Below are 25,266 nucleotides of genomic sequence, written 5' to 3'. Positions count from 1 at the left end.
AGTCCAGCTCTCTGTCTCATCCCAATCTGATTTTTCAGCCCTCAGCTTAGATGTTACTTCCTCCAGGCAGCTTCTCAGATTCTCTGTGACACCACAGCTCTCTGGACTCCCCCCAGCACAGCTCTGGTCACTCAGCTTAGCAGTGACCTCTCCCTGAGAGCAGGGATTTAATTGGGCCTCATTGGACTTTTTAGTGGAGGTGCTGTGTATGTTGGCTCATGTGCTGGCACACGGACTTGATGTTTCCTTTTGAAAGACAGAGAACTGACTTTCAATTTGATGGATATATGTTGTCGACACTGCCCCGAAATAAGGCTTGGTGCTGAAATTATGGGATGGGAATCACTGCAAAGTATGCATGGAACAGTCCCTATGAGCACATGTAGATAACCCAAAGCTTCAGGCCATTAATCAGAGAAGTGGCCTTTCACCTTATACACATAGGTGGTAATCGATGACTGTAGAAGATAATTTTGGCAGGTACAGACCTAAAAATCCTAAATCATGAAAACCCTCCAATGGCATTGATAAAGCTTTAACAGGCAGTCCAGTTCAGAACTCTGAGTTTTTAAGTTTCAAGAAAATCCTCTAGGAAGTCTACATCCTAGATATTTTAGACATTTTTTTTAATTTAATGACTGTGCAAAGGAATGAATTATGAGGTGTCCAATTTTCCTGAAATATGTTTTCTTTCCCCCAGGACTCAGGCAGTTTGAAACTGTTTTGATTATGTTATTGCTTTCATTTAACTCATCAAGATGTACCCTGTGTCCTGGGTGAGGAGTCTCTGAGACAGCCGGGGAGGGGTTGGTTTCTGGGAGGGCTCCTTGTGGGACTCAACGAGGACTCCCCAGCAGCTTGCTGGACACGTTTGTGAGTTTGGGGCTCAACCCTGCCCTGTCTTGCCCTGTCTGCGGAGTCTTTGGCCAGAAGAATAGTCACTGGGAGGAACAGGAAGGCAGCGTGGAGTCTTATAAATAAGGAACAAGGACTTTTCAGCACATAGCTTTACTTATTCAGCTGTTCCATGTAATAGCTCCCTGAAGGAAACCCGCGTTGCTGTCTTTTCGCCTGCCTGTTTGCCAGGCATGTGGTGGAAGAGCTAAGAGGGTCAGGTCTGGGTCTGGATCGGGGGCTAGTTCCAGTCAAGACCTTACCACAACTGCTGCTTTCCACATCAGTCGCTAAGTCGTGTCCAACTCTTCTGCCAACCCATGGACTGTAGCCCACCAGGTTCTTTTGTCCGTGGGATTTCCCAGGCAAGAATACTAGAGTGAGTTGCCATCTTCCTCTCCAGGGGATCTTCCCAACCCAGGAATCAAACCTGCATCTCCTGTATTAGCAGGCAGACTCTTTACCATTCAGCCACCAAGTGTCCAGCCTCAATTTGTCCGTCTGCAATATGAGGTTGCACTAGCACTTACTTCACTGTGTTTCCAGGATTAAACAAAATGATACAAATGAAGCTCTGTGCCAAATTCGTAATCATCTGCATTTTCCTCTCTAAACCCATTCTCAAGACTTCCCTGGCTGTCCAGGGGTTAAGGCGCTGGATTCCAATGCAGGGAGGGCAGTTTCCATCCATGATCAGAGAACTAAGATCTCTCATGTGGCGCGGTACAACCACATATAAATAAATAAACCCATTCTCTCCCTTCCGTCACCTGGCCCTTGGCACTAAGAGGCTGACCTTGATGAACTGCAACACAGACGCTTTTGTCCTGCAGCTCCCAGTTGGGTTTGGAGGAGGAGGTGCCAGCAGAGGCCTGGAGGCAGGAGGCGAGAGGTGGGGTCCATATGGACTCCCCTGGTACCTCCCCGAGGACTCCCAGCAGGTGGTCTGCATTGCTCCCCTGAAGACCCAGCTTCTAGAGGTCTGCCCCTCCAGGTCTGCAGAATCACTCTCTTCCCTTCCACCCTCCTGCCTCAGCCCTGCAGCCTTTATGATTTCTTGTCAGTTCCCCTTCATCCTGCCACATCTTTGTAAACAGTCCTTGACTAAGCCCTCCTCAGTTAATTTTGGTTGCTATTTGATATGGGAGACCTGAGCATGTCCTGAAGTTGTGGACAGAGCATCTCTCCCAGGAACTGGTCCACAGGAAACTTTCAATAAATGTTTGTTGAATAAAAGACTAAAGCTGTGGTCCTCAAAGCATGGTCTGTGCTCCCCTCGCAGGTCCATGATGTCAAACCTACTTTTTGAATAATATTGAGACATTTGCTTTCTCATTTGAGTAATATCGAGACATTTGCTTTCTCATTTGAATAATATTAAGACATTTGCTTTCTCACTGTGCACGTGCGTGTGTGCTCAATCACTCCATCATGTCCAACTCTTTGTGACCCCATGGACTGTAGCCTGCCAGGCCCCTCTGTCCATGGAATTTTCCAAGTAAGAATACTGAAGCGGGTTGCCCTTTCCTACTCCAGGGGATCTTTCCGACCCAGGGATCAAACCCACGTCTCCCTCATCTCCTGCACTGGCAGGCGGATTCTTTACCCCTGAGCCACTTGGGAAGCCCTCTCACTGTGGGTAAAACTGACGCCTCTGCAGGAGCAAAGGCACCCAGCTATCCTAGTGGTCACAGTGTCCTTCATCACACACTCACAGCTAAAATAAATAATAAAAACCAGGCATGCTTAACAGGTCAGTTTCACTGAAACACGCCCTGGTAAAGCCGTAGAAGGTGACCAACAGGAAGTGCACAAGCAGCACTTTCTCTGCCCAACAAAGTGCGACGATTTTGTCAAGAAACAGCACCTGGGGGAATGTAGGTGTCAAGGGTTACACTAGGTGTTTCACGTGCCTGTTTGGCAGGCATCTTTCCGTAAACGAATGCACTGAGCTTGTCACTTCCAGAAAAGCAACTGATAGTGCTTGTTACTAAATGATGAAATTTGAGCTTTCAAGGGGAAATTAGAACTTCGGGAAACTTACATTTGCCACCATGAATCTGCACCTCTTATAATTATATGCTCGTTGGCATCCTTACCCATTTAATCCTTGTCCCTTTCAGCCAAACACCTATCTGGCTTTTTGATGAGTGACGAAGACATACCTAGTATATTACTTACTTCCTGACACATAGTAGGACCTCAGTAAAACACACAGAAGAAATGTACAAACAAGTGAATGAGTAAGTGAAATGACTGTTCTTTCTCCATAATCTCACTGACTCCTCCTTGGGAGGTTCCTGGGTATCTGTGTCAATCTGCCCATTATAATGGCCCAGGCCAAATGTACATAAAAAGCATCCAAGAATGAAATATATATATATATTTCACACTCCTAAACAGAGGCTGAAATCATTGTTGAAGAAAAACAATACAGACACACACATAGCGAGAGAAAGAAACAAGCTCTGGTTTCCATGACATTTCACTATTTATTTAAAATGTTAGGGAAATGAATACGCCACAAAGGCCTAAAAGCAATCATTAGTCAAAGATGAAAAGCCAAACTGAAAATCTGCTGAAAACCACAAATTCAACAATTGTGCTGGCTAGGTTAGAAATGGCCCAGCATTAATGATAATCTCAAATGTTCCTGGATCAAGAAAGAAAGGGTAGATGGAAAATAAGTTTTCATTTTTTTTTTAAATTTCTTTCTTCACGGGGAAGAAAACCAAACAAAAACCAATATCTGTTTTCCGTGTCCAATGCCAACTGTAATGGTTTAAGTAAATAATTTCTCAGTAATTAGAGCAGAAATTGGAAGAGGTCCTTTATAATGGCACAGGAGAGGTGTGATAATGAAATTAAAAACCCACTGGAACCTGAGCTTAGCTGAGAATCATAAGCTAGACAGTTAATCTATCAAGGTGGGATCTTTTTCCAAAAAGGCAAACTTCTTCCCATGACATTTGCATGGAATTAAAGATCCACTGACATTTGGATGAAGTATTTTGCTCATTAGTGAAAGCAAGGTAACCATACAGGCAGTAGGGTGGCTCAGAACTTAACTGCTCAGGGCCACCAGAAGGCTCAGTCCTAAAAGAAGGCAAATCATTTATGCGCACAATTTGCCTCTCAGTCACTCTGAACTGGTTTTTGAGATCACGGGGCACGCAAGGGTAATGGAGTCACTACATACATTTGTCAAGGCGCCAAATATGAAAGCATATTTTACAAAGACTATTTACAATAAAGCTAATATGATTTATACTTGCCCAACAAGAACATTCCTTAAAGGAACACAGGCCAAAATGGAAAGCATATTCCCAGGGCACACAAGTGCTTACGAATACAATCAAAAAGGACATAATTTTAGCTCAGATGTCATCTTTTTAGAGAATTTCCATGGTTCACCCCAGCAGTTGGCAATAATTTCTTTCCTAAAATTTGGAATGACTAAGAGAAATTTAATGAATTAAAGGAAGGCCATGGGGAAGACGTCTTTGAAATAACCTCCAGGTTCTATGGTAGAGTTATGTCCTACAACACTTCTCCCCTGGAGAGAAGCAGACAGAGGAAAGGAAATAAGTATCATGAGCATTTAGTAAATGTCAAACTCTGCTTGGTGCTGGGGGCCCAGACGTGAAACAAATAGTCCATCTGCTCAAGCAGTTTACAGCAGTCTAGTAAGAGAGAGAGGTTGGTTGTTTTTTGTTTTTCTAAGTCAGAAATAGCAAGTTTATGCTGTGAGTGCTCAGCCAGGGGGATGCTGTAATTCATGGTGGGAGGATGGGGACATCAGGAAATCCTCTTTAAAAAGGTGTCATTCCAGGTGAATCTCTGCAAATAAGTAGAGTTAACCAGGTAGGCAAGAGCAGAAGAAACAAGTACAAAGGCAGGTCCTGTCAGAGAAGAACTTCAAACATATCATCATTCCAGATAACCTCTCCTCCTGTTTCCAATGCCATTGAGTAGCACCCACGTGTCCACACAGACGCCCGCAAGTCAGTTTTGATCCCTCATCCTCCCTGACTGCATCCACTCCTCCCGCCCCAGAAACGGCTAACTGATCTACAAATTAAGATACCATAATCATGTTCCCCTCATGTCTTTACCTTAAAACCTCCACTGGAACACTCTTGGAGGACAAGAGCATGAATTACCTTTTTAAACTTTTAGAAAGCAATGTGGAAATAAAAGCCTTAAAAAGATTCATATACTTGGACCCAGTAATTTATTTTCTGACAATATGTCCTTAGCAACTAATTCAAAATGTTAAAAATACTATAAGAACAAACTTTTAGACTGTTGTTTATAATAGAAAAAACAGTGGAAGAAGGAGCCCTCCTACACTGTAGGTGGCCATGTAAACTGGTGTAACCAGTATGGAGAACAATACAGAGGTTCCTTGAAAAACTAAAAGAGAGCTACCACCATATGACCCAGCAATCGCACTCCTGAGCCTATGTCTGGAGAAAACCATAATTATAAAAGATACATGCACCCTGAGGTTCATTTATCACAAGCAAGACATGGAAGCAACCTAAACGTTCGACAGATGAAGGGATAAAGAACAGGTAGTACCTGTGTACGACGCAGTATCACTCAGCCCTAAAAAGAAGTGAAACAATGCCATTTGCAGCAACAGGGATGGGCCTAGAGACTGTCATACTAAGTGAAGTAAGTCAGACAGGGGCATATATCATATGATATGACTTACATGTTGAATCTAAAAGGATAATACAAGTGAACTTATTTACAAAACAGAAACTGATTCACAGACTTTGAAAGCACACTTATGATTACCACAGGGAAAGAGTCAGGGAGGGATAAATTAGGAGTTTAGGATTAGCGTATACTTGCTGCTGCTCCTGCTGCTAAGTGACTTCAGCCGTGTCAGACTCTGTGCGACCCCAGAAACGGCAGCCCACCAGGCTCCCCCGTCCCTGGGATTCTCCAGGCAAGAACACTGGAGTGGGTTGCCATTTCCTTCTCCAATGCATGAACGTGAAAAGTGAAAGTGAAGTCGCTCAGTCGTGTCCAACCCTCAGCGACCCCATCGACTGCAGCCTTCCAGGCTCCTCTGTCCATGGGATTTTCCAGGCAAGAGTACTGGAGTGGGGTGCCATTGCCTTCTCCATATACTTGCTACTATATATAAAATAGATAATCAACAAGGACCTACTGTATAGCACAAAGAACGCTACTCAAAATTCTATAATAACCTATGTGAGAAAATAAACTGAAAATGAATGGATATATGTATAACTGAACCACCTTGCTGTATACCAGAAACTAACACAACATTGTAAATAGACTATATTCCAATATAAAATAAAATTAAATTTAAGGCACACTCCTTCTTTTTGTTACAGTTGATGAAACAGAAAGCCATGTTACTACAATTGAAACTTTTATTACTTACAGGATTGTTACTAAGACATCTCATGGAGAATTTGACTCCAGTGAATTTGAAGTTAGGAGACATTATCAAGGTTTTCTTTGATTAAAAGAAAAACTTGAAGAAAAACAACCCACTCTGATTATTCCACCATTGTCAGAAAAGTTTAGAGTGAAAGGAATAGTGGAATGCTTTAATGGTGACATCACTGAGACACGCAGGAAGGCATTGCACAAATTTTTGAACCAAGTTGCTGATCATCCAACTCTAACAGTTAATGAGGACTTTAAAGTTTTTCCTATTGCACAAGCTTGGGAACTCTCTTCTTGCAAGAAGCAAAGGCCTAAATTACTCAGCAGGATGGGGCAGACAGAGCGGCTGCATTATCAATGAGAGGAGCTAAAAGTCGCCCCGAGGAATCCAAGGAAATGAATAACTGTTGAAATATTCAGCCAGAAAATAAATTTGATAGATTAAAATATCTCCAAGAATTTGCAAAAAAGAAAGGGAATATTTTGATGAAATGAAAGAATATGACCCAATTCATATTCTGTGGTCAGCATCAGAAGGAGATCTGGCTGGTGCTCTACGTGTTGCCAGCTGCACTGACAAATGGCGTTAAGGCCTCTGAAAACGATGTCTGGCCTCTCAGAGGCCCTGCTTCCTATTGTCTGTGAGTATGTGCTTCACAGTGAAATGTTAATGGGTGTCATGAAAAGAAGAGACCAAAGTCAGGCAGAACTGGATGCCAGAGTGGAAGCTTTGACCTCCAGAAAGGCAGATACTGATCTCTTTACAGAAGGGATGGAAAACTGGAAGATAAATAAAACCCTGAAAGCAGATTGGGAAAGATGGAAATAAAACAAAGCAAAATGATATCAAGTCAGCGTTTACAAACATGGCTGAGGAGAGCATTCTCTATGATGAACAGTGAGAGTGATTCACCACTGATCTCCTGATGGTGTGTTTCCATTATTTAGAGCCTTGCTACATGGGAACCCTTCCTTACATCACGGACAGATCTCCACTTGGAAGAAGCTTCTGAAGATAAATTGCAATTGCACTGAAGACCTCTATGTGATCCTTGGGAAACAGTGTCTGTTAACAAAGTTATTCTTTCTAGATGGCCTGGGTCCTTTCTAAAGTGGATGAAAAGTGTTTCACACTATCTGGAAAACCAACCACTTAAAACTCAGGTGTTCCGGGTCACTGATATGAATTTGGATATATATCCAACTTGGACAGGCTTCCCTGATACCTCAGTTGGTAAAGAATCCGCCCGCAATGTGGGAGACCCCGGTTCGATTGCTGGGTCGGGAAGATCCCCTGAAGAAGGGATAACCTACCCACTCCAGTATTCTTGGGCTTCTTTTGTGGTTCAGCTGGTAAAGAATCTGCCTGCAATGTGGGCGACCCGGGTTCAATCCCTGGGTTGGGAAGATCCCCTGAAGATGGGAAAGGCAACCCACTCTAGTAATTCTGGCCTGGAGAATTCCATGGGATCTCAAAGAGTCAGACACGACTGAGTGACTTCCACTTCCAACTTGGCTATATTTATATAAATATTTAGCTTTGTTTTAAATACGTTCTTAAATTTGTATGCCAATAATTATACACAAAGAAGTTTCCTCTTAAATATTTGTCTGTGGAATATGTCATTTTAAATATATTGCAAAGACTCAGTTTTAATAAAAAGATTAATATGAAAAATTAGATTTAAAAAGATAGTGGAAATGATTGAACAAAAGAGGGTAATTTACTATCATTATGGTTATTAAAAGTTATAATAATATGAAGAAATGTGTATAATATTAAGAGACACAGATAAAAAAGCATGCAGTTGAGCTTCCCTTTAAAACCTTATTTATTCCCATTTTGAATGTTGTACATGCAAAGTCTGATAAGAGCAAGTGTTGCCAAGAATACAAAGAACTAGGTATTTTTATATACACTACTGATGGGAGTTGGTAAGGCAATTTGGCAGTACCCATTTCAATTGCAACTACATAAACCCTCTGACTCAGAAGTTTCATTTCTTATCATTGAACTTGGCAAACATACATGTGTACAAGGATATCATGATCAGAAATAACTACAATGCCCATTGTTCCAGGAAGAGTTAAATAAAATAAACAAGTTGTATCATGTCTTAGTCCATTCAGGCTCTATAACCTGAAATTCCACAGACTGGGCAGCTCACCAACCACAGAAACTGACTTCTTCCAGCCCAGGAGATGGAAGATCACAGATCAGGGTGGAAGCAGGGGCAGACGTGGGCTGCCTGGCAGGCCAGACATCTCCTCGCATCCTCACGTGGCAGACGCGTCTGGGGAGATGTCCTGGGGCCTCTTGCATAAGGACACCAATCGCGTTTACAATCCGTGAGAGCAGAGCCCTTATGACCTGAGTACCGCCCAAAAGCCCCATCCCCGGATACCGTCACTTGGGAGTTCAGATTTCAGTATACGACTGGAGGGGAGGGGAAGACACAAACACTCAGACCATAGCATAATACATTTATCCTACACTTCAATTTAAAATGAACTAGAACGAGAAGTTTCACTTCTTGTAGAAGTGAAAGATAGTAAAGAAGTCACGAAATAAAGGCAGCCCTGCTCTCCCCGTAGCCTGAACTACAGCAGTGAGGGGGCAGACAAGCCTGACACGGTGAAGGCACAGGGAGGAGGCCAGCGTGACCGCAGGGGTGGAGCAGGGAGAGGCATGCACCGCAGGCAGAGATCAAGAGTGAACAGAGGGAATGGGCAGCCTCTAGGGCCTCGCGGGCCACTGTTGGACCGTGGCAGTTTGGGGAGCAAGGCCGGAAGTCACTGGAAGGATTTAAGCAGGGGGAAAATGGGGTCTGGCTTACTGTGTTAAGAACTGACTCTCACTGCTCTGCTGAGAACAGAAGCCGAGGGGTCCAGAAAGGATGTGGCTCGGTCCACTCTCAGCACTCGGGTGGTGGCAGGGGAGGGTGAGAAGTGGTCAGATGCTGGATTTCAGGCTCACACAACTAGGAGGAGGTGGCCAGCCCCTTACCCCAAGGGGGGAGGCAAGGGCAGGGAGCGGTTAGGTCTGAGCTGCTGGCTAGATGTTCCAGTGTAAACAGCCCAGCAGACAGTTGTATGAGGGAGCTCGTGCAGAGAGCCCAGGCCGGACTTAGGAGTGTGCAGAGGTGATATTTCAACTAGGGGACTATAAGAGGCAGAGAGCAGAGCCCTGGAATGCTCCAATGTTTAAAGGATTGTCGAGGGCTAAGAACCCAGCAAAGGAGACTGGCTGAGCAGCAGAAACCACAGAGCAGAGAGAGAAGCCAGGGGCCAGGCGTCCTGGAAAACAGGAATCCACTCAAGCAGAGAGCCCAGAGGGAAGCAAGAGGGATCCCTGTGTCGAAACAAAACAAGTGCCGGCTTGCTCCCAGTCCCCAGGACGCCGGGAGTAGAAGCTAAGGACCGCCCCTCCAGGACAGCACTTCTCCCACTTAGATGTGCCCCTGGGGCCCCAGCCTGCGGCTCAGGTCCGCCCTCACGTGTGGGGAGGAGCCTGAGACTCTGCATGTCTGGTGGGCCAGCCGGGCTGGGGACCACTTTTGGAGTTCTGAGAGTTCAGCCCCCAAACCCTGACCATCAGCAGAAGTGCAGTCGCAACTGCTGACACACTCCAGGGAAAGCTCAGGACTATCTTTCTCCAGCTTCTCCCCTCGCACCCCAAGCCCAGCCCCTCTCTCCACACAGCCCTGTCTCCCTCCGCTTCTCAGGCTGTTTCTCCTACCTGAGCATCTGGAGACTTCTAGCATGATGTCTTCATAACCTTCAGTCCTAAATCCTAGAGCAGAGTAAGTGAACTCAGCGAACACCCAGATGTCCCCAGAGGGGTTGTCCCCAGAGGGGTTGTCCCCATGCGAATCCTAGCCCTCCAAGAGGGCCTGTCGCCTTCCTGTGACATCTAGAACCCAATTCCCCCGCTTCTCTGAAGACCTGGGGGTCGCGTTTCCCCATCACTCCAGCTTCCAGATCCGAGTGCGTCCCTCCCCCTTTCGTCAGCCACCTTCAGCCTGCACAGCAGACACCTGCCCTCTGTCACTCCCCCAGAGAAACACTAACACAAGGTTGCTACATAGAGCAGATCTTCTTACCGGGTGAGGGCCACAGAGGGTGGTCACAGAGCAGAAAACGAGTTCAAACTCAACGCCAAGGCCATAAAATGAATGTGTCGGCTACTTCCTGCCACGAGAGCTCTGGCAGAGGTGGGCCTCTCTGACCTCCCCACCCATCCCACCCCGACCCCTCTCCCCATCCCCGCCTCTAGGGCTTCCACCCCTTCCCCCCTGGCTGCCTCCAGACACTCAGAACACTTCCGGCTTCCTTCCCCAGAGCTGCTCTCTTCCTCTTTCCCTCGGTCCTCACCTTCCTCCATCAAGGGTGCCAGCAAGGTGTTCCCACTCCTCTGAGGCGGAAGCCAGGCCTCCCCACAAGGAGGGCCCACCAGTGATCTTTTCAAAGGCGTTATTCTGTCCTTCCCACCACACAGTCAGGACAGAGCGGCTGTTGCTGTGAGTCGGCAGGATACAGGTTGTCAAAGCAGTCCAGCCCCCGGAATGTGTGGGCAAAGCTTGTCTGAACCTGCTTCCAAAACACCTATCATCCCACAGAAGCCAACACCTGCCAATATTTAAGCCTAGTGTCAAGAATATAAACATTGCTTCATAGACGCTCCCGAGGAGAGACGACTACAAATCTGCCCATTTGCTTTCATTCTGAATTCTTGATCCCTCCCCAAAGCACCATCCGTTTCCTCTCATCAGTGGCCTGTCTCCTCTCTGAAAGGGTTTTGTTGTGCACAGTCCCTCAGATGGGAGAAGCAAAATGAAATAACCCGCCAGCCATCTCTCGGTAATTTTGAGCACATAAGTCTCCAGGCTCAGCTCCCAAGGACAGACCCACGCTGCTCATCTCTCCCAGTCCAGCTGTCCATCTCCAGGTTACATAACATGTCCAAAAACGTAATATCCCACGTCCTGTGGATAATGGGACCTGAAGGCCAGAGTTCACGAGGCTGTGTCCTGAGCCTCTAAGTGGCTCCTGCATGCCAGCTTAACCCCACCGCTTCAAACCCCTTGTGTCTCCCACCCAGTACAGAATGAAAGTCCACTCCGCTAGGACAGCCAGCGCCTCCCAACCTGGCCCTGAGAGGACCTTCCATGCTCATCACCTATCATCCCGTGTATCCTAGACACTCAAGGTCAAAAGAGAGGAAACTGGAATCCAGACTGTCTGAAAAAACATTATCCTGCAATGCCTTTTCCAAAACACACACACACACCCTCATGCACACACACACTCACAGACCTACACTTCCTCATACACAAATAGTCATACACAAATCCTCACACACACACACGCATAGTTATACACACACACATACCTTCACACATATACACCCTCACATACATTTATATCCTATACACACAGTCATACACAAACCCTGACACACACTCGTATAGTCGTACACACACACATACCTCACATACATATATAGTCATACACAAACCCTCACACACACGTATAGTCATACACACGCACATACCTTCATATATACACACCTTCACATGCATTTATGTCCTATACACACAGTCATACACAAACGCTCACACACACACACGTGTAGTCACACACACACACATATCTTCATATATACACACCCTCAAGTACATATATATCCTATACACACACAGTCATACACAAACTCACTCTCTCTCATACACACACACAATATCTGCCACCCTGAACACACAGAACAGTGTGTCCATCCCTAACAAAGGAACATGCAGGTAAATGGTTTGCACAAAGAAAGAAGGAGGGTAGAAAGTGGTCTCGGCAAAAGGTAAAGAGCCACGAGGTGTGGTTTATGCAGCCAGAGGTGCATCTCACGGCCTCCTGGTGACCTGCTGACAAACAGAGGTCACTGCACCCAGGGCTCACATTCGACAGCGATGCAGGTTAAGATGGTGGTGACTTCCACCAGTGGCTCAGCTAAAACGGCTGAATCGAAACGATAAGGCAACTAAGTATATAGCACAAGGAACTACATTCAATATCCTGTGATAAACCATAATGCAAAGTAGTACAGAAAGAAGAATATATATACATATGTAGGTATATATAACTGACTCACTTTGCTGTACAGCACAAATTAACATTGTAAATCAACTATACTTCAACTAAAAAATACTGTAATTTTTAAAAAGGGCTGAGTTGCCCCTTTTTACACAACAGGTGGTTGGTCTTGCTCACCTTGCGCTCAGTAAAGCCCTTGAAAGGAAAAGTCAGCAGTGAGACACAGAGGGGACCAAGGGGGGGAAACAGGGGGAACCACGTCAGGCAGCGAGCGCAGGAGGCCGGGCACCTGGCATCAGGGACAGCTCGAGGGCGCCTGGCGTTTGAGGGAGACCCCTACACAAGCCCCTGCAGGGGCTCCAAACAAGCCCCTCTGCTCCTTGCCAAGTCCAGGTCTGGCTGTGGGCTCTTCCTGTCAGTCGCTGACTGGCACCAAGAACATGGTCGCCCCGACGCTCTCTCCAGATTCTAGATTAGAGCCTGGGATGAACATTGTAGCCAGACTCTGGGCCAAACTCTGCATTTTACAGAGACAACTGCTACTCCAGGAAAAGGAAAGGACTCACCCCGCGTCGAAAGGCCACAGTCCGGAGTGAGTCTGCACAGAATATAGCCTGGAATCACACTGCGGGGCGCTCTCATCCCGCCTCACCCACCCACACACTGTCCACATCCTTCAAGCTTCAGCTCTTCCAGGAAGCCTTCCCAGCCTCCCTCCTCTTTCAGGTCAGAGCTCGAGGCCCTCTCCTCAGACCCCGTGTGCCAGATAACCTCATTAGATAACTGGAGTCGGGCTGCACGGCTCTGGTTCTTCCTTATCCATACCACAGACACATGCTTCTCAAATGAAACAAGAATGCCTAGTCTTTGGCCTCAGGTCCGGTGCTCAGCAGGGCACAGCGGATGTAGAGTGTAATTCGGAGCCCATCTTGGGAAGCATGGAGGTCTCTCTACTCGACCTCTCAACCTTCTCACACGCTCTCTCTCTCACCTGCATCTAGAGAACTCAGCCACCTACTCCCCAGACCACTCAGTTCAACACTCAACTGCTTTCTAAACGTGCTCCCCACTGTTACCCGTGGCAGGCCTCCCCGGAGAAGGCCCGGGCTGGTGGTTCTGGGCTTCAGCTGCACACTGGTGCCATCTGGGGGCCTCTACCCACTCCCCGATGGCACACCTCGGGCCACTCATCCCTGAGGGGTCCCAGGTGGCATATTTTTAACCTCCCCATTTGATTCCAGCACATAGCCAAGGTGAAGAAACATGCTCCTAAGGAAAAAAAGATGTGATTCCGGAAACTGTGTTGGTTCAGCCAGGACCGTGCGTGGGTGGAGGTAATTGTGAGTGACAGTGTGAGAGACACACACAGTGAAAGAGGGAGAGGTTGGTCAGCACTGAAGACAGGCTTCTTCACCCCCGGCGCTATTCCAGTTCGAGCCAGATGAGTTTTGTTGTGGGAGCTTCTCTGTGCACTGTAGGATAGTTAGCAGCGATCTTGGCCTTAACCTGTTAGATGCCAATAGTAAACCCTTCCCACAGCAGCTGTGACAACCCAAGAAGTCTCCAGACATCGGCAGATGTCCCTGAGGTAGGGGAACGAAATCACCCCTGGGTGACAGCTACAGGTACAAACCAAGTACTAAATGTTTTGCTGTATGTTTACAGGTCACAACAAGCACTTTCCTAAATTTGACTGAGTGGCTAAGGATTCTAGACACAGGTCAGTGTCTTGGTGAGGGACACGCAGGACTGTACCACACACAGGATGTGTAGGAAGTGGTGGGTGAGTCGAGACAGAATCACAGAAACTAGATTAGGCAGGTTCGAGGAGTTAAGATGAGTCAGTGGCGCGTGCGTGCATGGTAAGTCACTGCTGCCATCCAGCTCTTTGCAATCCTATGGACTATAGCCCGCCAGGCTCCTCTGTCCAAGGAATTCTCCAGGCCAGGATACTGAAGTGGGTCGCCATGCCCTGCTCCAGGCGATCTTCCCGACCCAGGGATCGACACAAGTCGTTTATATTTCCTGCATTGAAAGGCAAGTTTTTAATCACTAGCGCCCCCTGGGAAGCCCGAGTCGGTGCTCAAACCTAAGAAAGACGACCAAATTAACAAAACCCCAAAGCCAGATAGTCCAGAAAATAGCAAAGCCGGAGGCAAGCGGAGGGTTGTCACCGATGAAGGCTGATGATGACCAGGAGCTGGGAAGAGGAAAACAATCAGAGAAGGAGCTCTGGGGCATTCTGGGCATGGAAGGACCACAACAAGCCGTGTCTGAGGACGAATCGAGCATCGTGCGTAGCTGGCACAGGCGGAGGAAGGAAGCTGGAGGCAGGAAGCGGAGCCTAACGCCCCGCCCACCTGCTGCCTAAACCGCCTCCAATCCCCGCAAGGCGGCCCTCCACAATCAGAGCTCAGGGCAGGCGCCGGCGGAGAAACCACTCGGCCCACTCGCACAGCCTATCTCCCGGGCACCTGTGGGGGCCTTGAACCGGCCCCGTGACCAGCCTCCCCCAGCCTCCGGGGCCCACGAGGAAGAGCCTCTGGAACGGCCCCTCCAGACAACACCCCCAAAGCACAAAGAACCAGTTGCGGCCCCCCAGGGACCCTGGAGCCAGGCACCCTGCTCACCCTCCACCCTGCCCCTTCCCAACCCCTGTCCTCTGCGCTCACGTGGCCCCCTGCCTGGTTCCGCCCTATCCCCTCACATTCCTCCTGAGTCCCTAGGGCTCTTCTGCTTATGCCCACCTCTGAGCGCCGGCAAACTCGGACTTCATTCCCGGACCTCTTCTAAACGCTGTGCCTACAGCCCGAGTCTGCACTCCGCCACTCAGATCATCCCCTGACTGTCCTCCGCTGAACCGAGAAGTCCAGCGTCCCCCGCACCCTCCCTGCTCCCGCGTCTGCCCCCGCCAGCGCCGTCCTCCTGCACTCAGAGACTCCAGCCGCCTCTGGCTTCTCCCACCAAAAAGAACAAAGCCACATCCACCCTTCACAGTCTGAAGCCCTCGCTTGGTTTCTAAGCGATTCTGGGAAACAGCGCTTTGCTGGCTTCTCTGTGTCTCCCACCCTCGGGGAGCAGAAACCCGGAGGACCATCTGCAGCCTTGCTGCACCTCGTCGCTGGCACTTAGTACTCAGAGGAGTCTTACTGCATGCTGAGTACCCTTTTAAGTGCCTTCGTATGAATTACCTTCTTGGGTTCTCACAACGGAGCTGCTTTACGCTATTGTTTATAACAATGATATCATAGTAATATAAGTGGTACTATTTGTTACCCTCTTCTTGCAGTCGAGAATATTGAATCAAGAGTACTGAGAAACGTGAGGGAACGTCTTCAAAGTTCCATAGTTGGAAAATGGGGAGATTCACACTCAAATGGTTTCCCCCCAGCCACCACTGCTCGGCCGGGCACGGTAATGAGAGCCTTCTTTTAAAGGGACTAATCCAGCTGCCCACTCGATTCCGCAGGGAGCGAAGCCAGTGCTGCTGCAGGTCCTCGGGGCTTTGTTGCAGAGACACAGTGAACAGAGGTGAGTGTGGGGCTTGGCTGGCGTGGACGCAGGGTGGGGACCAGCCTGGACCGCAGACACAGCTTCACAGACATGCTGACTCTGCCGGGGTCGCTGCTGCTTACCTTCACCTGTTGCTTAGTTGCTAAGTCGGGTCCAATTCTTTGCGACCCTATGGACTGTAGCCCACCAGGCTCCTCCGTTCATGGGATTCTCCAGGCAAGAATACTGGAGTGGGTTGCCATTTCCTTCTCCAGGGGATCTTCCCAACCCAGGGATGGAACCAATGTCTCCTGCCTTGACAGGCGGATTCTTTACCACTGAGCCACCTGGGAAGCTGAGTGGGAATGTCGGCACTTCCGTCATGGGAAGGCGAGACAAGCCAGGGTGGCAGGGTCTTGTAGCACCCAGCACAAGTCACAAAATGAAGGCAGGAGAGGGGCTCCTGGTTCAGAAAAACTAGGCAGACACCGGGATCCTACAGGGCTGAGCCGAGGCCCCAGCCTGAAATCAGAGGCATGGGGCGAGCACAGAAGCTGGTGGCAGCAGGGCAGAGATCCTGCCTTGCCCAGACAGAGAATCGCCACTGGTCCTGGATGCTGGGCCAGCCTGCCCGGGGCCCAAGGCAAGAGGGAGAAGGCCGCATTGACGCCAGCCTCGGGGCACAGCTCCCGAGCGTCCAGTTCAGAGGAGCCGCCCGACAGCCCACTCAGGATCCTGGGCCCCCAGCGGGGGCTGCACTGTTTCCATGTAAAGCCTGTGTGAACAGCAGGGGAGTGGGGCTGGCGCCTCTGGGAGAGAACGGTGTGAGAAGGTGGTCACCCTGCACCTGAGGCTCTAGAGTCTCCATCTAACGCCCTGAACAAGCACTCCAGCCACCTCCCTCTCCCTTCAAACAGCCCAGAGCCTGCCTGGAACTCACCCGCATGGGCTCATCAGGGAATCCGGGTTTGCTTGGCCTGTCCTGGCGCCGGGATCTCAGGAGCTGCTTGGCCTGCTTTTCCGTCAGAATGGGAGAGGCCCCTGAAAAAGTCAGGAAGGACCTCGGGGACTCTCAGGCACCCCCATCCACGCGCCATCTCACCGTCCAAGGCCAAGCATTTGCAAGTCCAATTTGGGTCCACACACAAAAGTTCTTTCACAGAGACCTGTCTCAGAGGGCCTGGCTTTCCCAAAGGCTCAGAGAGGAATTTTTAATTGTTCCTAAGATGGCTAAGGCTGCATAATTAAAACTTATTTACCTACTGTGATGACCCATTCCTCTAAAAGTGGCGATTACTTTAATGGATATGTTTCTTTAAACACATTTTCTTCAGGTTCCTGATCAGTGTGTTTCTTATCCCTCAGGGTTGCTTTGGTGAGATTCTTTCAAAGCCTCAACACACTAAATCAAGTTTAAATTGTTACTAGAAGGTTCCCCCATGACAAGATTATGTTAAACTTGGTAAGCACCCACGATCCCTCAAAACAGATATTATAATTAAAGTAAATCAAATTTTGACAATCACACAAACTCTAAAAGATATTATCATAATAAAAGTATATCAAGGGAATTCCCTGGTGGTTCAGTGGTTAGGACTCCCACTTTTACTGCAGGGAACTCCAGGTTCAATCCCTGGTCAGGGAACTAAGATCCCACAAGCCAGGCAGCACAGAGCCCGCCCCAAAAAACGGTGAAAAAAATGTATGTCAAATTTTAAGATTGATCAGCATTTTTGAGAATTAGTATTCTAATACATTTAAAGATTAAAAAAATTTTATCCCTTATGATAGCAATTCTGGGAGCCCACTCTTAAGGAAAAAAGAGCATTGAATTATTATGTATTAGATATTATTTGAAATTCTGAAAAAATACTTTAAAAATATAAAATAGGTTTATTCCAGTTTATCTTGTCAGCATAGAAATAGGTTTCAGGAGTTAATGCTCACCTGAGAAGAAAATCAGCAAGGTGAGAGACAGCACAAGCACAAAGAACCCCTTCATCCTGCCGGGCCCTCTCTGCCTGTCGCAGAATGAATCCCCCCACGGAGAGCCAGCCTACTTGAAGGAAGCCACATCCGGCCCAAACGCTGTGTGTGCTTTGATTCACAGCGCTCACGGCATGATGTGAAAGTCATCTGACTCAAAGTTTTTATTATGATCACCAAAATATTTTCCTCTGAATTCCTATAAATTTTCGTCCTGAGGAAGGAAATTATCCCTCTGTCATATGACTTTCAGAGCTTGGATTTGACAGAGCAACACGCGACAACCATTTCATTTAAACAGATCCATAGACATCTTGGAGTAGCTTGTGTTTATGTTCCTATTGTTTCACTGAGGTGGAATCATCTCTTACATTTGCATATTTTATGACATTTTTCCAAAGCCCATTCACCAGTCTAATTTGACCTCCCCAATAATTTCAGAGGTCGGCATGGAAATTAGCCAGGAGCCTGATGAGGGGAAAATTTTTTTCAGCTGACCTTGGAGCCAGATAGACCAGGGTTCATGCCTGGGGTTTATGTCTTTCTAGCAACGTAAGCTTCCATCAGTCACTTACCGTCTCTCCTTTTTTAAAAGCAAGTGTTGTCCTTTGTCGCTGTGCTGGGTTTTCCTTTCTCCATGCGGGCTTCTCACTGCAGTGACTGCAGTGGGTTCTCTTGCTGCAGGGCATGCGCTCTAGGTGAGAGAGCTTCAGTAGCTGCCGTTCGCGGGCTGGGCTCAGCAGGTGTATGTGTGTGGGGGAAAGGAGAGGGTCTCGTTGCTCTGCAGCATGTGGGATCTTCCAGGACCCAGATTCGAACTGTGTCCCCTGCATTGGCAGGCAGATTCTTAACCAATGGACCACCAGGGAAGTCCCCACTTACCCTTTCTGAACTTCAGTTTCCTCTCCTGAACAAAAGAAATAACAATACCTACCATGTAGAGTGTAGGCTACGGAATGAGCTGCATAGCTCATCTTTTTATAAACAAGGAAGTGAGGTTCAGAGAGGTGAAATAATGTCCAAGTTCACACGTTATGCAGAAGTCCAGCCAAATTCTTCTGCCTTTAAAGGCCAGCACTCTTCCCATTATGCCCCCAAAAGGGCTCCGGCAATATGCTATCAATCCTACTATAAGCAGCCTCGCTCCATACTGAAGTATATTTTTTTAAAGATAATAAAATCTCAGTAAGCTAGTCTTTTTAAATCCAGATCACCAAATACGTATTACATAAAATTGTAAATATATTATAAAATACGTGTGTGGATGGTACTTGGCATTGATTGGGATAAAATTCTCACTCAGAGAAGGGGTCTTATGTTTGTGTTGTTGCTTTGCCCACTCAAAAGAAAACAGCCTCCTATCGGTCGTGGTCCAAGTTTATGCTAATGTTGTGTAACTGATATTAAAACAAAGTGTTCTGCCCATTCTGTTGGTATAAAAATAGTCTGAACAGAGTATAAACAAGGGGAAAAAAATCATGCATTGTTAGCAAAGTTGCCTCATATGTTAATTTGCTCAATATTCTATGTTTGGTTTTATGTACTCTGTTGCTATTAACATCCTTCTGTTTTCATACAGTTTTCAATAACTGTAATTATTGAGAAATTTTAGGAGCACTATTTTTGTCACACTAAACACCTTGGTTTTTTATGTGCATTGTCAAGCCTTTTATTCTTTTTTATTCTTTGTGGTTAGAACAAACATTAGCTGCATTGTTACATCAAATAAACATTGTCTGTGGGCTAAAAAAAAAAGGTTTATACTTAGCTAGAAATTTCTATGTATCCAATGTAAATTTACTATAAAAGTATTTTTTAATTTGGCAACTATTGTCTTTATCAGCAGTGTCCAATAAAATCATAATGTGCATCATAGATGCAAGCTACTAATACATAATTTACATTTTTCTAGTAGCCACATTCTTATAGTAAAAAAAGATAATTTTTAAATACACTTATTAACATGAAATACCCCAAAATTATTATTTCAACAAGGAATCGAGATAAATAATGAGATATTTCACATTCTTTTTTTTTTTTTTTGTACCATATCTTTAACACCTGAACATTTCAAGTGGTCAGTAGCCATATGGGCCTGTTTCTTCCATCTCTCTTGCCACCACCAGAATCTAAGCTACTATTACCTCTCACCTAGCTGCCTGTACCCATATCCCAAGAGGTCTCCCAGCTTCCCTCCCTGTTTGCTTCAATCCATTCTCCATGTAGCAATAATGATAGCCTTCTTCAAACAGAAACACAAAATATAAATTGGGCCTCATCACTTCCCTGCTTAATAATCCTTATCTTCCCACTGTGCTCAGAACAGAATGAGGCTCGGAGCCGGACTGGGCCAGACAAAGCGGCAGCCCGTCGGCTTCTGGTCTCTGGAATCTTCCAGCGCCCGCTCAGCTCGCTGCAGAAATGACTGCTGTCCACACAGGCAACATAAACTTCAAATGGGACCCCAAAAGTCTAGAGATCAGGACTCTGGCAGTTGAAAGACTGTTAGAGCCTCTTGTTACCCAGGTTACAACCTTGGTAAACACCAATAGCAAGGGGCCCTCTAATAAGAAGAGAGGTCGTTCTAAGAAGGCCCATGTTTTGGCTGCATCTGTTGAACAAGCAACTGAGAATTTCTTGGAGAAGGGGGATAAAATTGCAAAGGAGAGTCAGTTTCTCAAGGAGGAGCTCGTGGCTGCTGTAGAAGATGTTCGAAAACAAGGTGATTTGATGAAGAGTGCTGCGGGAGAGTTTGCAGATGATCCCTGCTCTTCTGTGAAGCGTGGCAACATGGTTCGGGCAGCTCGGGCTTTGCTCTCTGCTGTTACCCAGCTGCTTATTTTGGCTGATATGGCAGATGTCTACAAGTTACTTGTTCAGCTGAAACTTGTAGAAGATGGTATCTTGAAACAGGAATGCTGGCACTGAACAGGACTTGGGAATACAGTATAAATCCCTGAAACCTGAAGTGGATAAACTGAATATTATGGCAGCCAAAAGACAACAGGAACTGAAAGATGTGGGCCATTGTGATCAGATGGCTGCAGCCAGAGGAATCCTGCAGAAAAACGTTCCAGTCCTCTATACTGCATCCCAGGCATGCCTACAGCACCCTGACGTTGCAGCCTACAAGGCCAACAGAGGCTGATATACAAGCAGCTGCAACAGGCAGTCACAGGAATTTCTAATGCAGCCCAGGCCACTGCATCAGATGACGCCTCTCAGCACCCGGGTGGAGGAGGAGGAGAACTGGCATATGCCCTCAATAACTTTGATAAAGGAGCGCTTTAGGCCTTCCCTGGAGGAGCGCTTGGAAAGCATCATTAGTGGGGCTGCCCTGATGGCTGATTCATCCTGCACACGTGATGACCGGCGTGAGAAAATCGTGGCAGAGTTTAATGCTGTCTGCCAGGCCTTGCAGGACCTGCTCTCGGGGTACATGGGCAATGCTGGACGTAAAGAAAGAAGTGATGCACTCAATTCTGCAATAGATAAAATGACCAAGACCAGGGACCTGCGTAGGCAGCTCCGCAAAGCTGTCATGGACCACGTTTCAGATCCATTTCTGGAAACCAACGTTCCACTTTTAGTATTGATTGAGGCTGCGAAGAATGGAAATGAGAAAGAAGTTAAAGAATATGCCCAAGTTTTCCGTGAACATGCCAACAAATTAATTGAGGTGGCCAACTTGGCTTGTTCCATTTCAAACAATGAAGGTGTAAAGCTTGTTCGAATGTCTGCAAGCCAGCTAGAAGCCCTCTGTCCTCAGATTATCAATGCTGCATTGGCTTTAGCAGCAAAACCACAGAGTAAACTGGCCCAAGAGAACATGGATCTTTTTAAAGAACAGTGGGAAAAATAAGCCCGAGTTCTCACAGATGCTGTCGATGACATTACTTCCATTGATGACTTCTTGGCTGTCTCAGAGAATCACATCCGATGTGATCAGTGCCGCCAAGAAAATTGCTGAGGCAGGCTCCAGGATGGATAAGCTCGGCCACACCATCGCAGACCATTGCCCAGACTCAGCCTGCAAACAGGACCTGCTGGCCTACCTTCAGCGCATCGCCCTCTACTGCCACCAGCTCAACATCTGCAGCAAAGTCAAGGCCGAGGTGCAGAACCTTGGTGGGGAGCTGGTCGTCTCTGGGGTCGACAGCGCCATGTCCCTGATCCAAGCCGCAAAGAACTTGATGAATTCGGTGGTGCAGACAGTGAAGGCGTCGTATGTGGCCTCCACCAAATACCAGAAGTCCCAGGGGATGGCATCCCTCAACCTCCCTGCTGCGTCGTGGAAGATGAAGGCACCTGAGAAAAAGCCCTTGGTGAAGAGAGAGAAACAGGATGAGACGCAGACCAAGATTAAAAGAGCATCTCAGAAGAAGCACGTGAATCCCGTGCAGGCCCTCAGTGAGTTCAAAGCTATGGACAGCATTTAAGGCTGCCCGGACCCTCCTAAAGATCCCTCACCGTTCTTCACTCACGTGTATTTGCTAAATAGAACACTGATGTTAGATCCCATAGGGAAATAGATTCTTGAGACCTGGCCAACCTAGTGAATTTTGCAAGGACGTACTTGTGTTTAAGTGATAGAATTCAGGGGCATATATCTAGCTATATTTTTTATACTCCTAAGTAAGTAAAAGTAAAAATTCCATAACCAAAGAGACTCCCACATGAACGTGTTGGGGACACTGTTGACCAAGCTGAGAGGCCTGTCCTCCTAGTGGGGGCCACAGTGGGTTTGGGAGAGGGGATATTCCTGCACCTTGGTTCAGGGAGGGGCTTCCCCCGGTTCTGGCCACTTGGCTGGTAGTAAATGACCAAAGACGACCCGGAGCAAGCATCCCGGGCGTCTTAGGAGGCCTTGGAGAAAGGAACATTCCCAGACAGGTCTTTAAAGGGACAGACCACACAAAACTAATTAAAACAATGTATCACAAAGAAAACAGATTAGTCTCTTTATAACATGAAAGGGGGATTCTAATGCATGGTTACAATTACTAATGTACTCTGCTGTGGGACATTAATAAAGTTGCTTTTTTTCAGGCTAGAATGTTGTGATGCCATAATCAGAACATGCTCTTTTAACTTCCTTCAGCTTCAAATGCAAATTCATCATTGGGTTCACTTCTAATAATTGCAGCGCTTCCTGCCTTGGGCTTAGGAGAGAAGCCTGACAAAATAGTGTTTGCTTAGGCAATAATTTAGACTACCTTATTTGTAATTACTATAGCGATTACTATAACTACAAGGTATAATTTTACTTTATTTAAATTTTATGAATTGGAATGTTTTTTACACTAACTTTTCCCAATAAAGTCCACTATGAAACCAAAAAAAAAAAAAAGAAGAACAGAATGAGAATCCCTACAATGCATTACAGGATGATGTGTTATCGGGGACTGTGGTCCTTTCCAAACCCAGTCCAAGCACACCCCTCCAGCTCATGCCAACCTAGCTACACTTCATTACTTTCAACTTCACAAGCTCTCTCCCACCCAGGACCTTTGCACACGCTCTTCTTCCCTGTTCCTGGATTTTTCTCAATCTCCAGGTATCCATTTGTAATTTCCTTTGCACAAGCAAGCACCAGCCTACATAATGAAGCTTCCCTGCCACGACCACAGCTGTCCACCTCATAGCACTCCCTGTAAACAGGTAAATGTTGTCTTTGTTTACTTTTTAAAATCCGTCTCCTCCATTGGATTGCAAACTCTAAGTAAGCTTGTATTACTTTCACAATTTAAAAAAACAGAAAGAAGAGGGACCCTTGAGTGGACAGAAGTGCTGCTGGAGAAAGGCTGTATCCCGCCCTGGGATACTGCTTCAAAGGGTCAGGTGAAAAGCCACCCGGGCGTGATACTGGCAGGTCATTCAAATGCCTTTCCGGTGGGGCTCTGGGGATATCATCTCACAAAAGGGAACAATGGCAAAACTGAAAGAGCAAGATAATCCTGTGAGTGTCATGCTGGTGGGGAGAATTTCCTTCTATTTGCCTATGATCATTTCCAGGGAAACTGGGAGCATCATTAGAGTCACCAGGGATCACAGCAGAAGGCACAGTTCCCCCAAAATCCACAAGGTGGCAGGGTAGAGAGAAGAACCTGGGACAACCAAGGTCAGGGGAAGACACTCAAGGCCACCCAGGTTCACTATTCCATAAGTTGCCAACACCACCAGAGAATCCATCGGAGGTGGAGAGAGACGGCGCTGCAGTGCCTCAGACTGTTCTCCTACCTTTTTAACTGATCTGAAGGCCCTCATCAATACTGAGGCGTGACAACATTTAAGAACGGTTCTCCAGTAGTCATCTATGGATGTGAGAGTTGGACTGTGAAGAAGGCTGAGCGTCAAAGTATGGATGCCTTTGAACCGTGGTGTTGGAGAAGACTCTCGAGAGTCCCTTGGACTGCAGGAGATCAAACCAGTCAATCCTAAATCCTAAAGGATATCAGTCCTGAATATTCATTGGAAGGACTGATGCTGAAGCTGAAGCTCCAATACTTTGGCCACCTGCTGCGAAGAACTGACTCATTGGAAAAGACCCTGATGGCAGGAAAGACTGAAGGCAGGAGGAAAAGGGGACGACAGAGGATGAGCTGGTTGGATGGCATCACCAACTCAATGGACATGAGTTTGAGCAAGCTCTGGGAGCTGGTGATAGGGAAGCCTGGCGTGCTGCAGTCCATGGGATTCTCCAGGCAAGAATACTGGAGTGAGTTGCCATCTGTTCCTCCAGATCTTCCCAACCCAGGGATTGAACCTGGGTCTCCCACATTGCAGGCAGATTCCTTACCATCTGAACCACCAGGGAAGCCCCAAAGGAAGAATACTACCACCCATATTCACAGCTGCTGCCGCTTCTGCGTCCCTTCAGTCGTGTCCGACTCTGTGCAACCCCATAGACGGCAGCCCACCAGGCTCCCCCGTCCCTGGGATTCTCTAGGCAAGAACACTGGAGTGGGTTGCCATTGACCCCTGACATAATTGACATTTTCATTTGTATCGGTTTCCTATCTCTCTCTCTCTTTTTAAAATAATTTTTTATTTACTCATTTTTGGCTGTGCTGGGTCCTTGTTGCTCTGTAGGCTTTCTCTAGCTGTGATGCGAGGGCTTCTCATTGTGGCGGCTTCTCTTGTTGCAGAGCCCAGGCTATAGGGTGCATGGGCTTTAGTAGCAGCGGTTTCTGGGCTCTAGAGCACAGGCTAAATAGTTGTTCTGTGGCATGTGGGATCTTCCCGGGTCAGGAATTGATCAAACCTATGTCTCCTGCTTTGGCAGGCTGATTCCCCCACTGAGTCATCAGGGAAGCCCTCCCATCTCTTTTAAAAAGAAATTCTTCAAAATTTAAGGATCGGTGATAAAGCCAACAT

At 47.1% G+C, this 25,266-nt stretch overlaps 2 protein-coding genes and 1 pseudogene across 3 annotated transcripts in view; 2 read left to right on the top strand and 1 right to left on the bottom strand.

Annotated features, from left to right (window-relative positions):
• The window catches only part of CUNH17orf67 (chromosome unknown C17orf67 homolog), a 28,561-nt gene extending 10,623 nt beyond the window's left edge, over window positions 1–17,938 (bottom strand). The window contains exons 1-2 of one of the 2 annotated variants that reach the window (XM_040244283.1): window positions 17,851–17,938; window positions 16,844–16,944 (exon numbers count right to left, since the gene is read on the bottom strand). In XM_040244283.1, coding sequence (XP_040100217.1) covers window positions 16,844–16,944; window positions 17,851–17,905 — 156 coding nt within the window. In that variant the 5' untranslated portion in view covers window positions 17,906–17,938. The remainder of the gene's footprint in view (window positions 1–16,843; window positions 16,945–17,850) is intronic. The other variant, XM_040244284.1, reaches the window with a different exon arrangement.
• LOC120866529 lies at window positions 455–7,362 on the top strand (annotated as a pseudogene).
• Window positions 17,939–20,226: 2,288 nt separating the features above from the next.
• On the top strand, window positions 20,227–22,961 carry LOC120866501 (catenin alpha-1-like). The gene is given in 5 exon segments (XM_040244282.1): window positions 20,227–20,798; window positions 20,800–21,029; window positions 21,032–21,167; window positions 21,169–21,817; window positions 21,819–22,961. Coding segments are annotated over 5 exon segments (2,013 nt in total). The 5' UTR covers window positions 20,227–20,310; the 3' UTR covers window positions 22,329–22,961.
• The last annotated feature ends 2,305 nt before the right edge of the window (window positions 22,962–25,266 follow it).

The sequence above is a fragment of the Oryx dammah genome, unplaced genomic scaffold (genome assembly GCF_014754425.2).
Source record: "Oryx dammah isolate SB20612 unplaced genomic scaffold, SCBI_Odam_1.1 HiC_scaffold_8, whole genome shotgun sequence".
NCBI lineage: Eukaryota > Metazoa > Chordata > Mammalia > Artiodactyla > Bovidae > Oryx > Oryx dammah.
The sequence above is the reverse complement of the archived record's forward strand: the minus strand, read 5'-3'. Positions and strand labels throughout refer to the sequence as shown.